At 42.5% G+C, this 26,504-nt stretch overlaps 1 protein-coding gene across 2 annotated transcripts in view; it reads right to left on the bottom strand.

The window, feature by feature from the left end:
* SGPP1 (sphingosine-1-phosphate phosphatase 1) overlaps positions 1-26,504 on the bottom strand; it is a 54,590-nt gene that overhangs the window by 7,018 nt on the left and 21,068 nt on the right. The window contains exon 2 of one of the 2 annotated variants that reach the window (XM_080651389.1): positions 7,665-7,754. The exons of the other annotated variant lie outside the window; for it this stretch is intronic. Within the exon in view, the coding sequence (XP_080507515.1) occupies positions 7,665-7,754 (90 nt within the window). The remainder of the gene's footprint in view (positions 1-7,664; positions 7,755-26,504) is intronic. 2 annotated transcript variants of the gene reach the window in all.

Here is a 26,504-nt window from a genome sequence, read left to right as displayed (position 1 = left end):
ATTGTTCTCCATTTCTTTCTTTTTAAAAAAATATTTTATTGATTTCAAGAGGAAGGGAGAGGGAGAGAGAGATAGAAGCATCAATGATGAGAGAGAATCATTGATTGGCCGCCTTCTGAATTTCCCCCACTGGGGATCAAGCCCGAAACCCAGGCATGTGCCCTGACTGGGAATTGAACTGTGACCTCCTGGTTCCTAGGTTGACGATCAAACACTGAGCCACACTGGCCGGGTATTCTCCATTTCTTTGCTTGTTTACTTCTCCCAGAAAACCAAAGGCTCACAACTCTTGCCTGCCCATTAAAATCACTCAGAGAACTTAAAAATATTTGTGCCTGCACTAGTCCTCAGGGATTCTGATTTAACTGAGTTGAAGTGGGAGTGAAGCATCAGTATTTTTTTTAAAGCTTCCTAGGGGTTCTATTGTGTAATTTTCAGTTGAAAATTACTGCATTACCTACTTATATTACACATTAGTATTCAGACTGTGATCTCTCAAAGGCAAAAACTTTCCCTTAATATACATATACTAGAGGCCCGGTGCATAAAATTCGGAAGAGCCCAAGGGGGGGTGTGTCCCTCAGCCCAGCCTATACCCTCTCCAATTTGGACATCCCTCTCACAATCCGGGACCGCTGGCTCCTAACCACTCGCCTGCCTGCCTGATTGCCCCTAACTGCTTCTGCCTGCCAGCCTGATTGTCCCCTAACCACTCCCCTGCAGGCCTGATTGATGCCTAACCACTCCCCTGCCGGCCTGATCGCCCCCAACTGTCCTCTCCTGCTGGCCTGATCTCCCACAACTGCCTTCCCCTGCTGGCCTGATTGTTCCCAACTGCCCTCCCCTGCAGGCCTGATTGCCCCCAACTGCCCTTCCCTGCCGGCCTGATTGTCCCCAACTGCGTCGGGGAGGGGGCAGCAAAAAACAGAAGACATCCCTCCCTATTGCACACAGATGCTATATACTGGCCCACCCAGCCCAGGCCGGTGGGATGCTTGGCACATTCTCGGATCCCTGCTCAGGGGCAGGAGGGGTGACTGGTAGCAGCACATGTGAGAGGGGACCTCCAGGTGGCCACTCTGGTCCTGGCTTTTGGTCCTGGCACTTCCTGGTCCTTGGTTCCTTCCTGGTCCTGCCTGCAGCCCTGGTCCCCCTTCCTGGCTCAGCCTCCCCTCTCCATCCTGGCCTCAGATGGACCCCTTGGCTCCTGGGGGCTCTGTCCTCCCCTCCCAGCCTGGAGGTTATGGCTTCTCAGAGACTCCCCAGCAGCCCTGTCACTCGTGTTCACACAGGAGAAGGGGTGCATGTGGCAGAAACAGCTGTATAAATGTGGGTGCAGGGGCAATCCACTGGGGTCACTTGGACAGTTAGTTGATGACATGGGTCAGGGCCATGTTCTTGTCCTTGAGGTGCTGGTTATCAGCCTTGAGGTTGGACAGGCCCTTCAGCTCCACTTTCAGCTCAGCAGCCTTGTGCTCCAGGGCCCTGAGCTCAAATCTCTCCAGCTCCAGAAGGGCCAGCCTCTCTGCAAAGCACTCCTGCCTCTGTGTGGCGCATTCCAGCTCCACCTTGAGCTGCTCCAACCAGCAGCGTGGTCTCAGTCAGGGCCTCACAAAGTCTCTCGTTCTCAACGTGCAGCTCTCTGTAGAGCTTCCTGAAGCCTCCCTTGGGCTCTTGCAATTCTGGCTGGGGTTCTGGGTTGAGGGCCCGCTGCCTCCAGGGGGAAGGTTTGGATTCTGGGCTGATGCCGCTGGCTTCACCTCCTCCTCCTCCTCCACAGGCCCTCTCCTCTCCTTGCCAACTCTGCTGGTGCTCCCTGGAGGCCTGTGGTCCCTGTCAATGCCCGTCAGGTGCCTCTACTCTCTGGGCAGGGCCATCCGAGTCTTCAACCCCAGGAACTCAGGGCTGCCAGGAAGGGTCCAGGCTCTGTGCAGCCCACTCTTGATCAGGATGGGAGGTTGGCTGGCCCCACCCCGATTGGGCAGTTTGCTGGAGGTGGGTGGGAGCCGCCTGTGCCCGTGGGAGCTGGGGGGAGGGACCGAGAGGTCAGCAGTTCAGCCTGCTCGCCAGTCAATGCCACCTCATGGCGACAGGTCGTTTGGTCATCACAGCCCCTGGCTTTTTATATATATGGATACCCAGTGTCTAGCACACAATAAGCAGGCAATAAATACTTGGTGAACTAAATTAACACAGTTAAAGTAACTCTTTAGAGTCATCACATTTTTGCCTGACAATAACTCTATAAGAGAAATAGATGAAACATAATTTCTTGAAATTAGGCTAAAGACATTTTCAGGGAATAATAATTCTTTGTGTACTAAAAACATTTATTGTAATATTTTATATTTAATTCTCACAACCATCCTGATATAGCTTGCCTGGGACAATCACATATTGCTTTGTTGCCCCAAAAATAAATATTAAAAGTACTTTTCTTCCCTTTCAAAAGTGTCCAAATTTGATGAAAATTTATGGTTACTATAAATAACCAGTTTTTAAAGAAAGAAAAATAGACTAAGGCCACATAGCTAGTTATTTAATCTCCTAGATTGAAAGTGCTCAATATGTTTGTTTAAAAAAAAGAATAATGTCAGTATTAGGGATTAAATATTGAGAGTAAGAGAAACTAAAATTTCAACATTCTTTAAAACATGAAGTCTTCCATGAAAACTCATTGATACACACTAAAAGAATTAAGAATTCTGGTTAACTGAATTTTATTGCAATCACTCAAAAATTCTGCAAATAACCTTACCTCTGACCATACTTTAGAATATGCAGATCTCAAATCATATGACTGTCAAACTCTATTCCTTACATTTCAGGCCCCCAATTGCCAAACAATTTCACTTTATGAGGTTATGTTCCTTTGCTATCTTACCCTTCCTTCCCTACTTGAAATTAAAGGCACAGGTCTCAGGGAACCACCACAGGATTTTCACTACTAGGACGGAAACTGTTGCTTATTTTTTATGTAAACTTCATGACTGATTCAAAATTTTAAGTTATATGCTAATGTGGAAATGTTCTGAGCTTTATAATTCTCATATAGAATTAGATGTTTTAAGTAAATGATGATTGTGTATCTCCATGAATATTAAACTTAGATTGCTACAAGACTATGAAAATCTGCTTTCTTTTCTTCCTTTCAAATATATTTTTATTGATTTCCGAGAGGAAGAGAGAGATAGAAACATCAATGTTGAGAGAGAACCACTAATCGGCTGCCTCCTGCTCACCTGCTACTGGGGATCAAGCCCACAACCCGGGCATGTGCCCTTGACTGGAATCGAACCTGGGACCCTTCAGTCTGCAGGCCAGCACTCTATCCACTGAGCCAAATTGGCTAGGGCTCCTTCCTTTTCTGTTTATTTATTAATTGTTCATGATATCACCCTGGATAGTAAGGGCATGCTGAAATTCCATGCAACAAAACCAGAAGTAATGCATGATAGAGTTCAGGACATAAACACGGTGGCTATTATTGGGATATTTCAGTGGTCGGCAAACTCATTAGTCAACAGAGCCAATTATCAACAGTACAACGATTGAAATTTCTTTTAAGAGCCAAATTTTTTAAACTTAAACATCTTCTTACGCCACTTCTTCAAAAGAGACTCGCCCAGGCCGTGGTATTTTGTGGAAGAGCCGCACTCAAGGGGCCAAAGAGCCGCATGTGGCTCGCTAGCCGCAGTTTGCCGATCACTGGGATATTTAATGTATAACATTAAAATGTATAACTAAGTGCTTTTAAGTATTACATCACAAAGTACGCAATAAAGAAAGTTAATGTTAAATGTAACATAAAGAACTCAAAGTAGCAAATTTTCCAAAAAGAAACTTAGTGAATAATTTAGATATTAATTATAATTTTTATGCCCTGAAAGTTAAGTTATATGCTAATGTGGAAGTGTCTCCCTCGCTTCGATGTCTCTCTCCTTCTCCGCCCCTCCTTCCCTTCCACTCTCAAAAAATCAATGGAAAAAATAACCTCGAGTGAGGATTAACAAAAACCAAAAACCAGAATCAACCAACCAAATTAAAAAAACCCAAATAGTTATTATCCAGGAACCACTACTATTAAAACTCATCACTATAAGAACGCTTAGTGTTTACTGTTTCAGATCTTTCTCTATAACAAAAGTAACTGACAAGTACTCGGTCTAGTAACTTGAAAATGGCTTGTGTTTTAAGAAATTAAATTTGAGAGCTAGGTTTGGTAACAAATAAAGAAAAGATGGGGATAAAGAAAATCAATTTAGGGAAGTAGGTGGATATTAAAAATAAATGAAGCTGTTGTTCTTTGTGTTGTAACAATAACAAAGCATATAGGAAATACTGAAGTTTTCATTATAAATTATTTAGAACACATCTGAACTCTCCTCTTAATGTTAATGAAGATATCAGCTTAGATAATATGGTATCTAAGCACCTATGAGCAACCTCTAGGGCACACTCTGCCTATAATTCCATACTAATTTCACAATAAACAGTGAAGATACAAACTATGATTAAGAAAATAGTCCAGCCATAGCCAGTTTGGCTCAGTGGATAGAGTGTCGGCCTGTGGACCAAAGGGTCCTGGGTTCGATTCTGGTTAAGGGCACACACCTCCTTGTGCAGGAGGTAACCAATCGATGTATTTCTCTCACATCAATATTTCTCTATCTTTCCCTCTCTCTTCCACTCTCTCTAAAAAAATCAATGGAAAAATATTCTCAGGTGAGGATTAAAAAAAAAAAGAAAATAGTTCAAAATGCAGTTAATTACCAAAACATTAAAATATACAAAAAAACAGCCGAAACCAGTTTGGCTCAGTGGATAGAGCGTCAGCCTGCGGACTGAAGGGTCCCGGGTTCGATTCCAGTCAAGGGCATGTACCTTGGTTGCGGGCACATCCCCAGTGGGAGGTGTGCAGGAGGCAGCTGATTGATGTTTCTCTCTCATCGATGTTTCTAGCTCTCTATCTCTCCCCTTTCCTCTCTATATATTAAAAAAAAAAATTTGGCTAAAAAAAAAAAAAAAATATATATATATATATATATATATATATATATATATATATATATCTACCAAAAAAAAAACCACAAAAAAAAACCAAAAAAAAACACAAAACTGTGGGGAAAATTAGGCCCAAATGCTAAAAGAAAAAGGGTTAATTACCAATTATCAAATGAAATAATTGTGGTTATAACAATCATAATTCACAATATTTACAAGTTATCTGTGATTTTACTTTTAAAGGAAAAGCAAAAACTTGTAATATACATGAGACAATTCTTAAATACTTAAAAGTACTAAGATTATAGTAGTCATCATTTGAAAAATAATACATCAGTATTGTTTTTATTTCAGCTGTTCATGAATAGACATTATCTGGTATATAAAAAATGAACTAGGGTGTTGCTCAGTGGTTAAGCATTGACCCATGAACTAGGAGGTCACAGTTTAATTCCCAGTCAGGGCACATGCCCAGGTTGTGGGCTTGATCCCCAGTAGGGGGCATGCAGGAGGCAGCTGATCAATGATTCTCATCATTGATGTTTCTATCTCTACCTCCCTCTCCCTTTCTTTCTGAAATCAATAAAAATATATATATTTTTAAAAAAGAGCAGCATCTTTGAGATTACACATTCAATATAATCAGATTCATATTACTCATTGTATGATAATAATGAACCTAGGTATAGATAATATTATCTAAATAGAGGCCCGGTGCACGAAAATTCATGCACTGGGCTGGGTAGGGGTTCCTCAGCCCCGCCTACGCCCTCTCGCAGTCTGGAAACCCTCGGGGGATGTACACCTGCTGGCTTAGGCCTGCTCCCTGGGAGATTGAGCCTAAGCTGGCAGGTAGACATCCCTCTGGCAGCCCAAGAGCCTTTGGGGGGTGTCTACCTGCCAGCTTAGGCCCGCCCCCCATGGGGAGCAGGACTAAAGCCGGCAGTCAGACATCCTTAACACGGCCGACGAGGTGGGAAAGACCCCAGCCCACTGCCGCTGCACTCAGCTGTCAGCCCGGCTTGTGGCTGAGTGGAGCTCCCCCTGTGGGAGTGCACTGACCACCGGGGGAAGCTCCTGCGTTGAGCGTCTGCCCCTTGGTGGTCAGTGTGCATCATAGCGACCAGTGGTTCTGCCGTTATTGTCAATTTGCATATTACCCTTTTATTATATAGGATTATATAGGATACATTTTCCTTCAGGAAATCTCAAGGATTCATTTTTTCACTCAAAGATACATAACCATTTCAAAGTTTTTTAGGAGTGATATTGCTAAATTTTGGTAGTAGAAGGAAATAACTCTAACAAGGCACAGATATAGATAATAATATTTTCTTGTGACAAATATTATGGTTGATATAAGACTGTGATACTTAGTCTCATTATAAAATTGATTGATATTAAATAGGATTGTATATAAATTCACAATCTGTATTAATATAATTATAAAAAGTCAAATAGGAAAATTCTAAAAGTAAATGTTAAGGACAAGAAAAATTAAATATAATTCACTAGAAATTTTTTGATTCTGTGAATTAGTTCATATATCTCCACCTTTTCTTCTGATCTTTCATTATGATATAATATATAACAGGTTCACAGAATGTCCTAAGAGACACCACACTAGATGCAAGGATAGAGAGAGAAAACAGTTTATTTTTTCCTGTTGCTTATTGTCTGGTGGGGGTTACAGATAAAGAGAAAAGCATTTGCAGTTTAGGGTAAGTGCAATGCCAGAATTATATTCAAAAGGCTCTGAGAGAAGGGTCTTAAGAAAGGAAGATGGGAAAAGTAATGAGACCTTTAGGAGATAAGAGCATTTTTGTGAATCTTGAACAATAGGTAGATTAGCTAGGCTAGTCTAAGAAAGATAAAGGGCATTTCATACATAGGTTATAGCAATCCTGTAAGTATGGAAGTAAGAAACACCCTTTGCATTTGAGGAAATGTAAAGTCATTCAGTATGGCCTCATATTTCTGTCTTGGGAGGTATACTACAAGAGACTGAACACTGCATGGAAACCTGTCAGACCTGAAAGAGAACTAATTAAGAAGCTGTTGCAGTAATTTGGTTGAGAGATGACTAAGGGAATGTCAATAGGTTCAGGGAGGAAGTGAGCACATGTGACTAAAAAGAGTACATGGTCTCTGTGTTGCTGTTTTTGAAACTGAATTGCATTCTCACAATAAAATATCTGCTGTGAGCCCTGAAGTACTGCTAGGAAAGAGAAGACACTAGAGTTTAATATGTAAATACAAGTTGCACCACAATAGTTTAAGTGCATTTAAGTTTCTAGTCACTAACAAGTAGAGCTCTCCTTGGTTTCTGTATTCACACTGTTGGTTTTGACTCAGAGTCAGGAGAGGCATAAAAGAGAATGAGAAAAATAAATAAATAAAACTGAGACGGGAAGAAGGGAGAAATGTTATCCTGAGTATAACACCTGGTTATTGTGGTTGCTGGGAATTGTTTTTATGAAGTACATGATTACTACATTAAAACTTCACAAAATCATGCTGATATTTTTGCAAAAACCAGATTTACAATAACAACATTTTCTCATTGAAGTTTCACGTAAGTTTACAAATGATTAAAAATTATTAAATTGCCTGTCAATTTCAGAAAAAATAAAGCACTATAAATACAACATTTTTCTTACCAGAATGGAGTGCATTCCCATGTAAATTCTACTTAGGCAAACTAGGGAACACCAGCAGGGAATAAGAATCAGTCCATATATAAGAGGATACTAAAGGGGGAAAAAAGTAAAATGAAATAAATTAGGCTAAATATAAACAAGCAAATTAAAAACAATCACTATACTGTAAGTTCTATGAAAACAAGAACTATGTGTTTTTATTCCCCAATGTATTCCCAGCATTAACCTTTAACATGACACACAGCAGACACTCAAGAAATATTTTTGCATGAAATGAACAAGTGATGAAATCTTAGGTTTCCTTACTCTTCACTGTGGAACTGACTCATTTTTGCTTTTACAGTAAAGATTCAATCACCAGCAAGCTAAGAAGAAGAAAAACAGGTAGGGGCATACTTTTAATATGGCTACAAATAAAAGCACCTCTGGAATAATTCCTGAATCTGGCCCATGTAAGGGTCTTCACTTCTCTGGGGACGAAGACTAAGCATTATCTCCCTCTCACTCCCATTAGTAACTGCTATCTACAATTTCTATTGACATTTCCCCGTTTTGTATTCAATATTCATCACCTTGTAATATGTTTTCCACTTCTGCCCCACCACTAAAATTTCAAGTGGTAACTTTATTGAAAAAAAGTTTGATGGGCTACTGGGAGCAGTAGGCTATAAAAAGGAATAAACAAAATGTAGACAAGACTTGGTATCAATGGCCCAGTTTATGAGTTGGCTTTGACTCTCCTGGCATTAGAGGGGAGAAAGAAAGGGGGGATAGGGGTAAGTTTCTAATTCTCAAGAATTTGAAGCCAAGGTGGTTCAATAAAAAGTGGTGTTTAAAATAAGCGAGTTAAGGAGGGTTGTAAGAAGAATGGTAAAGATTTAGTATATAGTTCTTTGCATGTGACATGGCCAACCACTTCTTTATACAGCATCATACTCCTGGTTCCCTTTTAACCATCTATTTTCTTTTGTTTGTTTCCCACACAAGAGCACATCTTCTTCTTGTTTCTTAAACATTGGTATAAGTACTAGTAAGAATTCAGCCCTTACTAGTTATTTGCAGCTTCACCTTTTACTTTTTAACTTCTACTTAGCATGCTGAAGACCTATCCATTTCCCTGGGTTTAAAAACCAGACAGCCACCTCCTGCACATACTCTACCTTGAGATTTCCATGGAGCTAAACCCACAATACCTCAAGCCAAAATCATCCTCCTGCCAGCCAAACTTGTTCCTACTTTCATATTCGCTATTTCATTTGGAAACATTTAATACACATAATAATTTAAATGATAAACATGAATTATCTTTTACTTCTTCCTTATCCCTCCATTGCAACCAATAACCAAATCTTGCTGACTTTACCTTCTAAATATTTCTTGATTCTGTCATCACTTCTCCATCCTATTTACACTGCTCTTGTTTAGATACTCATAGTTTCTTTTTCAAGCTCTATTTATTTTTCCATCCATTTTCCCATATGCATGAAGAATGTGCTTAATGGGCAAAAAGAATGTAACCATATAATGAGATAAGTGCTATAATAGGAATATACTAAAAGCCCAGAGGGATTCTACAGAATGGGCATTTAACTTGGTTTAAAGATGTTAACAAAGACTCCCAGATTAAATAAGATTCAAGTTGCCCTGAAAGATAAGTAGGATTTAGTCTTTAGAGAGAAAGGAGTGAATACAGGGCAAAAAAGGTGGAGGGCATTAGAAACATCAGGAACACCATGAGCAAAGGCCGTGTCCAAGGCATGGTAGGTAGTGTCTAGGAGAATAAGCTTACATTCTTGCTGGAGAGAGGCACTACATAGTAAACATAAAATATGTACTATATAAATATACTAGGGGCCCAGTGCATGAAAATTCATGCACTGGAGGGGAGGATCTCTCAGCCCGACCTGCCCCCTCTCACAGTCCAATAGCCCTCAGAGGCAGGAGGCGACCCAGCAATCAGGGGAAGGCGATGCCCCCATCACACCTCTGCTGCTGCCACTGCCAGCAGCGCAAGCCTCGGCCGGCCCTGGTTACCTGAGCCTTGAGCAGCCTTGGGCAGTTGGGCAGCTGACATCCAAGGATTGCCTGCATCTCGAGCCCTCCCTGGGCAGCTGGGCAGCCGAAATCTGAGGCTTGCCTGCACCTCAGGCTGGCCCTAGGTGGCTGGGCAGCCAACATCCAAGGCTTGCCTGCACCTCGGGCTGGCCCTGGGCGGCTGGGGGGCTGAGGGCGGGTCTAGCCACACCGCACACCTGCGCCTCCCCCCCCCCCCCACACACACACAGCGGGGCTGAAAGGACTGGGGGACTCCAGCAGGGCTAAGGAGACTAGGCACTGCCATCTTCTGGCTATAGGCGCCACCATCTTTGTGACAGTGTGATGGTCAATTTGCATATTCCCTCTTTATTAGATAGGATGAGTAATATGTGAAAATATAAATTTTACAAATGTGGTAAGTACTATGGAGAAATAAGAGAACAGGTATTGAAGAAACATTAAACATTCAGCAAATATTCCTTGTGTTCCTCCTACATTTTCAGGTTTACCTGCAGCTAGATTGGGGACCAAGTGACTGGTTTTGGCCAGTGAACTGGGAAAATGTGACTTATGCCACTTTCAATCAGTCTATGAACTCTCTTCCCTACAGATGTGACCCTGGAAGCCACATGCATCACAACTAGGAATGAGGAGATGCATCACAAGATGGGAGACCTTCCATCAGCCTGTGTTTTTGAGGTTCTAAGTAGAACAAAACTAACCCATAATGAATATGTAGCAAAAATGAGAAGAGCTAAGATTGGGGGGGTAAGTCATCTCAGAGCAAAATCAAGCCTATCATAATTAAAATGGTAATAGAAAAAGGATCAAATATTTAGGAGTATGTGTGGGGCAGGTTAAAGTAGTAAATAAAAGACTACTATGTGTGGCTCAGTGGTTGAGCATAGACTTATGAACCAGGAGGTCATGGTTCAATTCCCTGTGAGGGCACATGCCCGGATTGCAGGCTCAATCCCCAGTGGGGTATGCAGAAGGCAGCCAATGAGTCTCTCTCATCATTGATGTTTCCCTCTCTCTCTCTCCTTCTCCCTTCCTCTCTGAAATCAATAAAAAAAGGAAAAAAGCAAAGACAGTAAATTCAGGATTTACTGAGAAGCTGAGACTTGAAGCAAGACTAGTTGGAGGAAAGAAAATTAGCTAAGCAGATAGATATCCAAGGGAAGAACATATACCAGGCAAGGGGATCAAATACAACAAAGTACTTAATGAGGAAATAGGACTGGCAAGGAGGCTAGTGTGGCTGGAGCAGAGAAAGCAAGCAGAAGTGAGAGAGTAGGTAATGGGGCCAGCGCAAACAGAAGCCAAGAGGCCACTGTAAGAAATGTGACTGTTATTGTGAATTAAATGGGGAGCTACTGCAGACTTTTGAGCAGAGCATTGTCATGATGGCTGCTATGTTGAGATTAGACAATAAGAGATCAAGGGGGGAAACAGGGACACCAGTTAGAAGGCTGTTGGTATAATCTAGGTGAGAGATAACCATGGCCTCTGTCTTTGTATCAGGCACTAAGGCCTGTTTAATTTTTTTGTTAATTAAAAAAACAACTGTTGCCCTAGCTGGTTTGGCTCAGTGGATAGAGCGGCCTGCAGACTGAAGGGTCCCAGGTTAGATTCCGGTTAAGGACATATGCCCAGGTTGAGGGCTCGATCCCCAGTAGGGGGCGTGCAAGAGGCAGCTGATCAATGATTCTCTCTCATTGATGTTTCTATCTCTCTCTGCCTCTCCCCTTCCTCTCTCAGAAATCAATAAAACCATATTTAAAAAAATAAACATTTTTTCAATGAAATAAACATAAGCCTGCAGCACTAAGGAAATCAGTCTTAGAGTATCATATTCATAACTTGGGATTACCAATGATACCATAGTATTCAGTTCCTGACCTCAAACCTGAGCTGTGTTAACGTTAAGTTCTAGTAGCATCTCTGCAATCCACCATAATAAACTGTAATCTGAAAATCATTTTGAATAAACTTAGAACAAGGAATTTCCAATGCCTGTTTTAGAATAATCTTATTAAGTACAGATTCTGTAGCTTGAAGCTTTTAAAACTAATACACACTTTTAGATATCCTATCTAATAAAAGAGTAATATGCAAATTAACCATCACTCTGCTACACCGACAAGCCATGACCACAAGCCACGCCCACAAGCAAATCAGGAGCGAATATGCAAATAAACCCAACCAAGATGGCTACAGCCAGAGAGAGCAGGAGGGAGGTTTGGGTTTCCCCGGCAATGGAGGAAGCCAAGCTTTCCACCTGCCCTTGCCAGCCTAGGCCTCCACTCAAGGCTACAAAGTTTCAATGATAGAAGATACACAAACCCAAAAAGAAATGGTGGCAGCCACGGAGCTGGAAAGAGCAGGAGGCTAGGGTTGCCCCCGGCGATGGAGGAAGCCAAGCTTTCCGCACACCCTGGCCAGCCAAGGCCTCGCTTAAGGCTACAAAGTTTCAATTATAGAAGATACATAAATCCCAACAGAAATGGCTGCCGCCACGGAGCTAGCAGAAGGATTGGCTCCGCTCCAGGCTACAAAGTTTCAATTGTAGAAGATAAATAAACCCCAGATACCAGGGCCTCCGCTTGGGACGCCAGGGGGTGTGGCCGGCCTGCAAACCACCACAGGCCCCTCACCCAGGCTGCCCCATGCCCCAAGGGAACCCCCACCCTGATCTGGGACACCCTTCAAGGCAAACCAGCTGGCCCCCACCCATGCACCAGGCCTCTATCCTATCTAATAAAAGAGTAATATGCAGATTGACCATCACTCCAACACATAAGATGGCTGCCCCCATGTGGTCAAAGATCCTGCCCCCATGTGGACACAAGATAGCCACCACAAGATGGCCAGCAAGGAAGGGCAGTTGGGAGGGACCAGGCCTGCAAGGGAGGGCAGTTGGGGGCGATCAAGCGTGCAGGGGAGGGCAGTTAGGGGTGACCAAGCTGGCAGAGGAGGGAAGTTGGGGGCGACCAGGCCTGCAGGGAAAGGCAGTTGGGAGGGACCCAGGCCTGCAGGGGAGAGCAGTTGGGGAGGACCAGGCCTGCAGGAGAGGGCAGTTAGGGGGAAACAGGCTGGCAGGGGAGTAGTTAGGCATCAATCAGGCTGGCAGGGGAGTGGTTAGGGGGTGATCAGGCTGGCAGGCAGAAGTGGTTAGGGGCAATCAGGAAGGCAGGCAGGCGAGCAATTGGGAACCAGGAGTCCTGGATTTTGAGAGGGATCCCAGATTGGAGAGGGTGCAGGCTGAGCTGAGGGACCCCCCCGCCCCCGTGCACGAATTTCGTGCACTGGGCCTCTAGTAGAAATATAAAAACCACTTTATACAACAGTACATTATACCATATTTTCTATGCAAAAACAAAACAAACCAAAAAACTTAAAGTCATGTTTTCCCTCACGGTACTTTCCACACTAGTAGGCTAATGTAGAATAATATATGAGTTCAAATAAGTAAAACAAAAAGTGACCCACATACAGTCATTTAATTAACATATTAATGATAAAAATATGAAAATGGCTTGGTTGGTTGGAGCATTGTCCATATACCAAAAGGTTGCAGGTTTGACTCCCGGTCTGGGCCTTAACTAGAGACAACCAACTGATAGATGTTTCTCTCTCACATAAATGCTTTTCTCTCTCTAAAAAAATCAATAGAAAGAGGTGGAAGATGGCTGCCGACAGGAAGGCAGACTGCAAGATAGTGTGTGAGTGAGAAAACAAAGGGAGAGTGTGTGGTCGCATGGGGAGTGTTTGTTGGTGAGTTGAGGGACAGGTATACTCCAGGAGACTGTGGGGGACTGCTGGACGGGGGCTGCCCAGTCCTGCTGGGCTCCCTCCTGGAGCGACCGGCTCAAACGCGGAGACCACTCCATCTTGAAGGGGGAAAGTGGATGTTATCGAAAACATCCTGAAAAGCCCGGGGTATCTACAACTACGGCACCCACTGAACAGCTGCGAACCCCAGAACACCGGTCCCCAAATGGCGCAAGCACGCGGATTCAGAGGAGCTCTACACTCCCTCACAGAAAGGTCAGATTTCTCCTGGGATAAGGTGAGGTTTGTGGTACCGGCAGGAGAGAGAAACGCGTGCACGGCGGGAGCTGGAGAACCTGGGGAAGTCTGTGCCTAGAAAAATCCGCAGCCGTTGGGGCTGGCGTGATCTGTGAATGTGGAAGGGGGTCCTCAGAGCTGCTAACAGAAGGGAACTCTAAAAGCAACCCATTTTGATCTGGATGCAAAAGGACAGCCTAAAAATTTTAACAGTGTGCCAGCTGCTTAGACCCAAGGGGGAAAAAAAAGACTGCACAGACTTGTGTGCAGCCCCGGAGTTCACACACTTACTCTGGCTCTTTTTTTTTTCTTTTTCCTCTTTAAATCCTTGCTTCTGATTACTAAGCCCAATACATAGGATCACACAATTGGGGACACCCTAAGAGACTACTGGGGAAAGTTGTTTTTCTGGAACCTGGGGATCAGAGCAGGGAATAACCATCAGAGAACCAGCTCTGAGGCAACCCACTCCCACAAACCGGTATTGAATGCCACAGGGAAAGCAGGATGTAAGCACTGGCTAGAGAGGACCTATACACCCGGAGGTCAATCCAGAAACACTGCCACTCAGGGGTTGAATCACTAATTGACTCTTGTGTAAACACAAATAAAGGAATACAAGAGAGTAAGACACACTGCCTGCTTAAAAATCAGGACTGGCTTACAACACTGAGGAGCAGTGGAATGCAGGGAACTCCAATACTGTCCTGACTAGGAAACAGGCGTGCCAAACAGAAGAGTAGAGGAAGTGAATGACCTTCACTACTGCACATTTTTATTTTTATTTTTTTCATCTTTTACTTAAGAAACTAATTTTTTTCTTTTTTCCTCAGTTGATTTTACCTTTTCAATTATTACAATTTTATTTTCAATCAGTATTATTACTACTACTATTTTACCTTTTTTTAAAAAAAAGTGTCATTTTATTTTACTTTGGGATTAGTGTTCTACATTCTATTTTCATCTTTTCTTTAGCATCATTTTACTCTATCTCAACTTTACCTTTATGCCATCACTCTCTACCTCACTTTTCCCCTTTTGTTGTCCTGTTTCTCTTACCCTATTCCTGCTTTAGATTTTCCCTATTCCTTCTTTTTACCCCTGTTAAAATGTCACCCTACTTATATATCTAATTTCCAATCCCCTGCTCCAAGTCCATATACACACCTCTCTCTTCTCTTTCTTCACTATCCAAAAAAATTTTTTCTCTCTGTCCTTTTGTTGTTGTTTGCTTAATTGTTGATTATATCAATTTTTTATGCTTGTTTGTGAGATTGTTTTGCTTTTTCTTTTTGTTTTTGTTTGTTTTTTGCTTCTGTTTTCCCTCGCCTCGCTTGATATTGTTGTTTGTAGTTTGCATTCATCTTCAGGTACTTGTTGCTGGCATTTGTTGGGATTAGTGGCTGTTCTATTGGAGTTTTCTCCCCATATATATAGTTTTTTTGCCCTCTTCTTTCTTATTCTCTTTCTTTTCTCTCTTAATTTCTTTTTCCTTTTCCCAATTTCATTTTTGCACTCCTTTTTTTTTTCTCTCCTATCCTCTAATTAGCCTTTCTCTGGTGGTCACCTTAATTTGGGGTTATTAATATCGCGAATATATTTCTGTTCAGTGCCTTGTGCCTTGTACATGGTTGTGTTGTATTTTGTGCCTTTAAATCAATGCAGGAGAGAGAGAACTACATAACCAGACACCTGGAGAAGAGAGATCATGGGGAGACAAAGAAACAGTCTGCATATGAAAGAAAAGCAGGCATCACCAGAAAAGGAAGTAAACGAAATGGAGGCAAGCAACCTGTCAGAGAAAGAATTCAGAGAAATTGTCATAAGGTGAATGAAAAGAATAGAACACAAATTCAACAATGTGTGTAAGAACCATGAGGAAATGAAGAATCAAGAAGAAATGAAAAAGGACATCGGTGCTATAAAGAACGCAATAGAAAGCATCAAGAGTAGACTAGAAGAAGCAGAGGACCACATCAGTGAGCTAGAAGACAAAGTAGGAAAAAATACCCAAGTAGAGCAGCTTCTAGAAAAAAAAAATTAAAAAGAGGAGGAGAGCCAAAGGGAACTTTGGGACAACATGAAACAAAACAACATCCGCATAATAGGGGTTCCAGAAGAAAAAGAAACTGAGAAAGGAATAGAAAACCTGTTTGAAGAAATAATGACAGAAAATTTCCCTGATATAGGGAAGAAAAAACCCACACAAATCCAAGAAGCTCACAGAGTCCCAAGCAAAATGAACCCCAAAAGACCAACACCAAGGCACATTATAATTAAATTGGCAAACACCAATGATAAAGTAAGAATCTTAAAAGCGGCCAGAGAGAGACAGAAAGTTACCTACAAAGGATCCCCCATCAGACTAGCGACTGATTTCTCAACAGAAACACATCAGGCCAGAAGGAAATGGAATGAAATATACAAAGTCATGCAAAGGAAGGGTCTGAATCCAAGAATACTATACACAGCAAGGCTATCAATCAAAATTGAAGGTGAAATCGGGAACTTCACAGGCAAAAAAAGGACTAAGGGAGTTTATTACCACCAAACCAGCAATGCAAGAAATGCTAAAGGGTCTGCTGTAAAAAAAAGAAACAGGAAGTGAAGAAGGAACGCAGGGGTAAAGAATAAAAATGGCAACAAACAAGTACCTATCAATAATAACTTTAAATGTAAATGGATTAAATGCCCCAATCAAAAGACATAGGGTAACGGATTGGATAAGAAAACAAGAACCATATATCTGCTGTCTACAAGAAACCCACCTCAGAAAAAAAGATGCACACAGACTGAGGGTGAAGGGATGGAAAAAGGTTTTCAGGCAAATGGAAATGAAAACAAAGCTGGGGTAGCAATACTTATATCTGACAAATTAGATCTCAAAGTGAAGGACATAACAAGAGATAAGGAAGGCCACTTCATAATACTAAAGGGAGCAATCCAACAAGAACAAGAAACTCTGGTAAACATATACACACCCAATACAGGAGTACCCAAATACATAAAAAAACTCCTGGAGGATATCAAGGGAGAGATTGACAGCAATACAATCATAGCAGGAGACTTTAATACCCCCACTATCACCATTGGACAAATCCTCTAAACAAAAAATCAGCAAAGAAACATCAATCCTAAATGACACACTAGACCAGATGGAATTAATTGACATCTTCAGAACATTTCACCCCAAAGCCACAGAATATACATTCTTCTCAAGTGCAATGGGTCATTTTCAAAGACAGACCATATATTGGGTCACAGGAAAAGTCTCTTCAAATTCAAGAAGATAGAAATCATATCAAGCATCACAGTGGCATAAAACTGGAAATTAACTACAATAAAAACAATCCAAAAAAAAAATCAAACACATGGAGCCTAAACAGCATGCTATTAAACAATGACTGGGTTACCAGGGAGATCAAATAATAAAAAACGTCATGGCAAAAAAAGAAAATGAAAACACAACAATCCAAAATCTATGGGACACAGCGAAAGCAGTCTTGAGAGGGAAGTTCATAGCTCTACAAGCCTACTACAAAAAAACCCACAAGAAACAATGGTAATAAATTACCTAACCCTACAACTCAAAGAGTTAGAAAGAGAGCAACAAGAAAAGCCCAGTGTAAGCAGAAGGAAGGAAATAATAAAGATCAGAGTGGAGATAAAGGACATAGAGACCAACAAAACAATACAAAAGATCAACAAAACCAAGAGCTGGTTCTTTGAAAGGATAAACAAGATTGATGAACCTCTAGCCAGGCTCACCAAGAAGCAAAAAGAGAGGACCCAAATAAACAAAATCAGAAATGAAAAAGGAGAAACAACAGACCCCACAGAAATACAAAGGATTGTTAAAAAATACTATGAACAACTCTATTCCAACAAACTGAAAAACCTAGAGCAGGAGTCCTCAAACTTTTTAAACAGGGGGCCAGTTCACTGTCCCTCAGACCGCTGGAGGGCCGAACTATAGTTTAAAAAAAAATCTATGGACAAATTCCTATGTGCACTGCGGGCCCGGGATGAGTCGGCTGCTAAGCAGGACAGGCAGCGGCACCCGGCAGGCCGGATAAATGTCCTCGGCGGCCGCATGTGGCCCACGGGCCGTAGTTTGAGGACGCCTGACCTAGAGGAAATAGACATATTCCTAGAAAAATACAACCTTCCAAAACTCAATCAGGAAGAATCTAAAAATCTCAATAGGACAATAACTATGGAAGAAATTGAAGCAGTCATCAAAAAGCTTCCAGCAAACAAAAGCCCGGGGCCAGATGGCTTCACAGGGGAGTTTTACCAAACATTCAAGGAAGAACTAAAACCTATCCTCCTCAGACTATTCCAAAAAATTCAAGAGGAAGGAACACTTTTAAGCTCATTCTATGAAGCCAGCATCACCCTAATACCAAAACCAGATAAAGACAACACAATGAAAGAGAATTACAGGCCAATATCCCTCATGAACATAGATGCCAAAATCCTCAACAAAATTCTAGCAAATCGGATACAGCAGTACATCAGAAAGATCATACATCATGACCAAGTAGGATTTATCCCAGGAATGCAAGGATGGTACAATATCCGCAAATCAATAAACGTGATACATCACATAAACAAACTGAGAGATAAAAATCACATAGTCTTATCAATTGACGCAGAAAAAGCATTTGACAAAATCCAACATCCTTTCTTGATAAAAACTCTCAACAAGGTGGGAATAGAAGGAACATACCTCAAAATAATAAAAGCCATATATGATAAACCCACAGCCAACATCATACTCAATGGGCAAAAACTAAAACCATTTCCACTAAGAACAGGAACAAGACAGGGATGCCCACTCTCATCGCTCCTGTTCAACATAGCACTGGAAGTATTAGCCATTGCAATTAAACAAGAAGAAGAAATAAAAGGCATCCAAATTGGAAAAGAAGAAGTAAAGCTGTCCTTATTTGTAGATGATATGATATTGTACATAAAAAACCCGAAAGACTCCATCAAAAAACTATTAGACTTAATAAATGAATTTGGCAATGTAGCAGGATACAAAATTAATGCCAAGAAATTTATGGCATTTCTATACACCAATAGTGAACTTACAGAAAGAGTGACTAAAAAAGCAATCCCATTTACCATCGCACCAAAAAAATTAAGATATCTAGGAATAAACTTAACTAAGGAGGTAAAAGACCTATACACGGAAAACTACAGGACACTGAAAAAAGAGATAGAGGAAGACATAAACAGATGGAAGAACATACCATGTTCATGGATTGGTAGAATCAACATCATTAAAATGTCCATACTACCCAAAGCAACCTATAGATTCAATGCATTCCCCATTAAAATACCAACGGCTTATTTCACAGACCTAGAAAGAACTCTCCAAAAATTCATCTGGAATAAAAAAAGACCCCGAGTAGCCACAACAATCCTGAAAAAGAGGAACAAAGTAGGTGGGATCTCAATACCAGATTTCAAGCTGTATTACAAAGCCACTGTTCTCAAAACAGCCTGGTACTGGCACAAGAACAGACATATAGATCAATGGAATAGAATAGAGAACCCAGATATCAACCCAAACCATTATGCTCAATTAATATTTGACAAAGGAGGCATGAACATACAACGGAGTCAATACAGTATCTTCAATAAATAGTGTTGGGAAAATTGGACAGATACATGCAAAAAAAATGAAACTAGACCATCAACTTACACCATACACAAAAATAAACTCAAAATAAATAAAGGACTTAAACATAAGATGGGAAACCATAAAAATACTAGAGGAATCTACAGGCAGAGAAATCTCAGACATATGCCAAAGCAATTTCTTCACTGATAACCGCTCCTAGGGCAATGGAAACTAAAGAGAAAATAAACAAATGGGACTACATCAAAATAAAAAGCTTTTGTACAGCAAAAGAAACCATCAACAAAACAATAAGAAAGCCCACTGTATGGGAGAACGTATTTGCAAATGTTATCACTGATATAAGTTTAATCTCCAACATCTACAGTGAACTTATACAACTTAATAAAAGGAAGATAAATGATCCAATAAAAAAAATGGGCAACGGACCTAAATAGAATCTTTTCGAAAGAAGACAGAAGGAAGGCCAAGAGACATATGAAAACATGCTCAAAGTCACTAATTATCTGAGAGTTGCAAATTAAAACGACAATGCGGTACCATCTCATACCTGTCAGAATGGCAATCATCAACAAATCAATAAACGACAAGTGCTGGCGAGGATGTGGAGAAAAAGGAACCCTCGAGCACTGCTGGTGGGAATGCAGACTGGTGCAGCTACTGTAGAGAACAGTATGGAGTTTCCTCAAAAAACTAAAAATGGAACTCCCATTTGACCCAGTGATCCCACTTCTAGGAATATATCCCAAGAAACTAGAAACACCAATAAGAAAGGATATATGGCCCCCTATGTTCATAGCAGCACAATTCACCACAGCTAAGATTTGGAAACAGCCTAGGTGCCCGTCAGCAGAAGAGTGGATTAGAGAACTATGGTACATCTACACAATGGAATACTATGCTGCCATAAAAAAGAAGGAATTCTTACCATTTGCAACAGCATGGATGGACCTGGAGAGCATTATGTTAAGTGAAATAAGCCAGGCAATGAAAAAAATACCACATGATCTTACTCATTTATGGAAAATAAAGAACATTATAGCCTGATGAATAAAAAGATAGACACAGAGGCAGTAAAGCACCGAACAGACTGTCCAATTACAGCAGGAATGCTGGGGAATGTTGGGGAGGGGGGGAAAGAGATAAACTAAAGGACTTGTATGCATGCATATAAGCACAACAAATGGACATAAGACACTGGGGAGGTGAGATGAGGGCATGCGACAGGGGGTAGAGGAGGCTGGGAGAAGGTCAATATGGAAAAAAAGGAGATATATGTACTACTGCATGTAATACTTTAAACAATTAAAAAAGTAAAATATATAAAAAAATAAAAAAAACCAGACAAACAAAAACAAATCGCCCTGGCAGTTTGCTCAATGGTTAGTGTCACATGGACCAAAGGTTCTTGAGTTCAATTCCACAACCAGGTCCAGGTGCATGTGGGAGGCAACCAATAGATGTGTCTACCTCACGGGAGATGTTTCTGTCTTTTTCTCTTTCTCCTTCTCTCCCACCCTTTTCCACTCTATAAAAAAAAAATTTAATGGGAAAAATATCCTTGGGTGAGGATTAACACACACTTCCTCAGGTGAGGATTTTGAAAAAATGTGAACTGAAACATTTTCAACTCAATCTATTGTTTTGACTTATTAATATCTGATGTCATTTTAGTTACTGTTTCTCTTTTGAACACAAAGCACAAAGTATCAGTTTAACAATAGAATTCATCACATAAATACTAATTATAATCATAAATATACTTATATTACAAACCATAATAAGGAAAGTACTAATTGTTACCATACTAGTTAATATGGCCTTATTTAACAAAATAGGATCCATTTCTCAATTTCTATTATAGGGAAGGGATTTGTGAGGAAAGAAAGAGAAAGGCTATGTGTTATAGCTTATGTCATTTTAGAGCTGCAGGAAGACCACAGTTTCCCAGATAGTTAATTAAGATGAAGAAATTCCTGATAGCCTCTGCAAAACCAAGCATAGAAACAAAAGACACAGTAAATCCAGTCTTCCACTCTCACTTTCTTTTTTTAAAAATATATTTTTATTATTGACTAGAGGCTCGGTGCACGAAATTCGTGCGGGAAGGGGGTCCCTCAGCCCAGCCTGCACCCTCTCCAATCTGGGACCCCTCAAGGGATGTCCGACTGCCCGTTTAGGCCTGATCCCACCTAAACAGGCAGTCGGACATCCCTCTCACAATCCAGGACTGCTGGCTCCCAACTGCTCGCCAGCCTGCCTGCCTGATTGTCCCTAACCTCTTCTGGCTGCCTGCCTAATCACCCCCTAACCACCCCCCTGACAGCCTGATCGATGCCTAACTGCTCCACTGCAGTCCTGGTCCCCCCCCAACTGCCCTCCCCTTCAGGCCTGGTCCCCCCAACTGCCCTCTCCTACAGGCCTGGTCCCCCCCAACTGCCCTCTCCTACAGGCCTGGTCTCCCCCAACTGCCCTCCCCTGCAGGCCTGGTCCCACCCCAACTGTCCGCCCCTGCAGGCCTGGTCCCCCCAATTGCCCTCCTCTGCAGGCCTGGGTCCCCCCAACTGCCCTCCTCTGCAGGCCTGGGTCCCCCACAACTGCCCTCCCCTGCTGGCCTGGGTCCCCCACAACTGCCCTCCCCTGTTGGCCTGATCGCCCACAACTACCCTCCCCTGCTGGCCATCTTGTGGTGGCCATCTTGTGTCCACATGGGGGCGGCCATCTTGTGTGTTGGAGTGATGGTCAATTTGCATATTACTCTTTTATTAGATAGGATTTCAGAGAGGAAGGGGGAGGGAGAGAGAGACAGAAACCTCAATGATGAGAGAATCATTGATCAGCTGCCCCCTGCATGCCCCTACTGGGGATCGAGTCTGCAACCCAGGCATGTGCCCTGACCGGGAATCAAGCTGTGACCTCCTGGTTCATAGGTCAATGCTCAGCCACTGAGCCACGCGGGCCGGGCCACTCTCACTTTCTACTTCTATTCCTACCTAATTCAACCCTTTATTTCTGATAAATAAACAGGCTGCATTTTTTTTTAAACCCGAAGTTCAGTTGCAGGCAGATGTTAAAAGAAATGAATGTGGCTTTGTTTTTTACTGAAATGTTAATAGATGAAGTAATTTTTTTTTTCTTAATTCTCACTTGAGGTTATTTTTCCATTGATTTTTAGAGAGAGTGGAAAGGAGGGGGAGAGACTGAGAGAGACACATAGATTGGTTGCCTCCCACACACACGTGTCCAGACCAGCATCAGGAATCGAGCCTGCAACTGAGGTATGTGCCTTGGCTAGAATCAAACCTTGGACCCTTCAGTCCCCAGGCTGACATTCTATCCACTGAGCAAAACTGGCTAGGGCATCACTCAGTTATTTTTAATTATATTTTTCTTATAATGGAGCTAGGTACAAATTTCACTTAATTAGAGGTATAAGAGATGCTAAAGGTATTAATTTCACTCTCTTCACTTTACAAATGAAGAAACAGACCCAGGACACACTAAATAACATGTAATAGTGTATTCTAGTAGCCTATTCTGATGCCTTTTACAATTTTTTTATGCTTGTTATTTTCTACATTTTTTCACACACAAATACAGTAGGTAATAATTTAAGTTTGGCAGGAGTTCCTATTTTCTATTTTCTTTTTCTTGGAGACTGTTGACCTTTATCAGCTGAATTTATGTATCTCCTCAAATAAGGTTTTTACTTAAACTCAATCTTTAGGTCTTATAAAAAAAAAGGTGAAAGAAAAATGTATAAGTCCTCACATTATTTTCAAATTAATAAAAATTTACCAAAACCAAAATAATCCACGGGACCTCCTAAAGCTTTTAATTACATACTTTCTAATCTTTTCTTTGCACATCCTACTACAGGAACACTTATCTAAACATTTCCTTCAGTTATTCTACTGAACAGTTGTATTCTTACTGATATGCTTTCCTTAACTATCACACATAATCAGAATTATTTTTTACGTTATGGCATTTTCCACTTACATTCATGGAAGTTAGTAAAATAAGCCAATAAAATTACTTGCAATTAAAGCAATTACAAAAACTATCTAATAGAATTTAAAATTTTTAGAGTAATTTAAATATAGACAAAGGCAGACACCAGGAAAAAAATTATATTTTGAATTTAAGGAATGGATAGTGTATATATAAATAACATTTGACAATAACACATTAATGATATATCTGCCTTGTTCTCATACATTGTTATGTTAATGCAAATAGATGCAATCTTTCTGGAAAGCCTTTTTGTCTATACATAAAAGAGCTCTAAATGTTCTAAATGTATATAGAATGACCCAGTAATCTCTCTCCTAGAATTGTATACTAGTTCTATATTACACAGAAATGTGGGCAAGGATTCATACATTATAATGTTTATCATAAAACTATATATACCACAAAACAATGAATACGCCAATATTTACTGATTATGTCATAGTTTAAAATATGGGTTTTTGGAACTCCACAGACCTTAGCTCTAGCCATTTACTTACATGCATTTATTGGGACTCTAAATAACAGAAATCTTGAGGGGAAAAAAAAAAGATATAAGGATACAGAGTATCTCACAGAACCCTAAGGCAAAATGAGGCTAAGCTTTAAGAAGAAACTAGAACTATAAATAGGACAGTCATAGGACCATCTCTTCTTTTGATATATTTGCTTCATTCTTTTTCTGCAGACTAGTTTCTCTGATCTTCGGTCCACATGGTAGATGAAGGTTTCTGAATGTACTTCTTCATTGAGGAACCCTGCCCAAACTCAGTATCTATTCTCAAATCCTGGTGGACAAGATTATATACAGAAAGTATTGGCTGCCCTATAGGTGAGGGAGCTTATAGAGGGCTGTCAGTGAGGCAGACTCCCCAAATGGTGCCTATTTCTTCAGGTGTGGAAACATGGGCCAGTTTCATAATCTCGTAGCATCACAATTTCCTCATCTCTATATGGAGATAGTATCTACACTAAGGACACCCAATAGTGTAAAAACTGTTTTGTAGGAATATAAAAAAATTTATTCGTAAGAATGTTTCTAGAAATTTTTGCTGATTGGAAAATTTCTGACATGTATTAGAGTTCTCCAGAGAAACAGAACCATTGAAGTTAGTAAAAGTCAATAAAATGACCTGCAATTAACTTGACTAACTTCAATAGGATGTATGTACACACACACACACACACACACACACACACACACACACACACGCACAGTAGAGGCCCGGTGCACGGATTTGTGCACCGGTGGGGTCCCTCAGACTGGCCTGTGTCCTCTCTCAATCCGGGACCCCTCAGGGGATGTCTGACTGCCAGTTTCGGCCCAATCCCCGCAGGCCAGGCAGTAGCAGCCCGTGAAGTGGCAGGCAGCCGGGGGAGGAGCCTGACCCCCAGCCAGGCACCCTGCCACTCCCCGCTCATCCGAGACCCAATGTGCCTGCTGTTGCCGCTGCTCGGTAGCTCTGCACAGAAGCAGGAGAGAGGCTCATGCCGCCGCCACAGCTGTTTTTGCCAGCTGTGAGCCCAGTGCCTGGCTTTGGTCAACTGAACGGCGCTCCCGCTGTGGGAGTGCACTGACCACCAGGAGACAGCTCCTACATTGAGCATCTGCCCCCTGGTGGTCAGTGCGCATCATAGTGACCAGTCGCTTAGGCTTTTATATAGACTAGTGGCCCGGTACACGAAATTCGTGCACATTAAAAGGGGATTAATTAGTGGAAATAATTTAATATTGCTATTTGCCCTTTCTCTATAATAGAAGTGTCAAAGGTGAAAGAAAGTTAGTAAAATGTATATGAAAACCTTCCTCCTGTCAGAGTCTGGGGCACACCACGGGACCCAGAGTCAAGTCCCCGCTCACCCACATGCGCCTCAAAATCACGTGAGACCCAGACCCGGCTGGCCTCCCCCGCTCATTGGGATAGATCCAGACCTGGCTAGTCCCACCCTTGTCAAGCCACGCCGGGCAGGGAACGTAGCCTCAGGTCCCCTGGCCGGGCGCCAGGACAGGGGGCATGGCCTGAGGTCCCCCAGCCCAGACCGGGGTGGAGGGGTGCATGTCTTGAGGTCCCCCGTCAAGCCCTGCCAGGTGTGGGACATGGCCTGAGATCCCCTGTCAAGCCCCGCTGGGTGGGGGGCATGGCCTGAGGTCCCCCGTCAAGCCCAGCCAGGCGGGGGGGGGGTGCAGCCTCAGGTCCCCTGGCCCAGCACCGGGAGGGAGGAACAGCCTCAGGTCCCCTGTCAAGCCCCATTGGCAGGGGGGTGCAGCCTCAGGTCCCCCCTGGGCAGGGGGCACGGCCTGAGTTCCCCCGACCCAGCACTGGGGGTGTACCTTGAGGTCCCCTGTCAAACCCCACCAGGCATGGGGGCGCAGCCTCAGTTCCCCTGGCCTGGTGCTGGGGCGGGGGGTGTGGCCTGAAATCCCCTGTTAAGCCCCACCTGATGGGGGGCATGGCCTGAGGTCCCCCAGCCTGACCCTGGGACCGGGGAAGCAGCCTGAGGTCCCTTAGCCCAGCACCAGGATGGGAAGCACACCTTGAGGTCCCCTGTCAAGCCCCACCAGGTGGGGGGTGTGGCCTGAAGTCCCCTGTCAAGCCCTACCTGGTGGGGGGCGAGGCCTGAGGTCCCCTGGCCTGGCACTGGGGCAGGGGGAGCAGCCTGAGGTCCCCTAGCCCAGCACCAGGATGGGAAGCGCACCTCGAAGTCCCCTGTCAAGCCCGGCCGGGTGGGGGACATGGCCTGAGGTCCCCTGTCAAGCCCCACAGGAGCAGGGGAGGGCATAGCCTCAGGTCCCTGCTGATGGCTTGTTAAGGCTCCTTATGGAACTTGGCCTCAGCTGTGGGTGCAGCCATCTTTGTGATGGAGTGATGGTTAATTAGCATATTCCCTCTTTATTAGATAGGATTATAAGGAATTGGCATATCAGAAGAATGTCCCAACCAACTGAACTATCTGGCCAGAGCTTCTAAAATAAAAGTGGACCATGGGGTGGCCATGAAGGATGGGGGTGAGAGGTGGGGCACTTCACCAACCACCTCTGGAACCAGGAAATCTAAAGTGGAGAG

The sequence above is a fragment of the Plecotus auritus genome, assembly GCF_963455305.1.
Source record: "Plecotus auritus genome assembly, chromosome: 1".
NCBI classification, from domain to species: domain Eukaryota; kingdom Metazoa; phylum Chordata; class Mammalia; order Chiroptera; family Vespertilionidae; genus Plecotus; species Plecotus auritus.
Note: the sequence above shows the minus strand (reverse complement) of the source record. Positions and strands in the feature narration are given on the sequence as shown.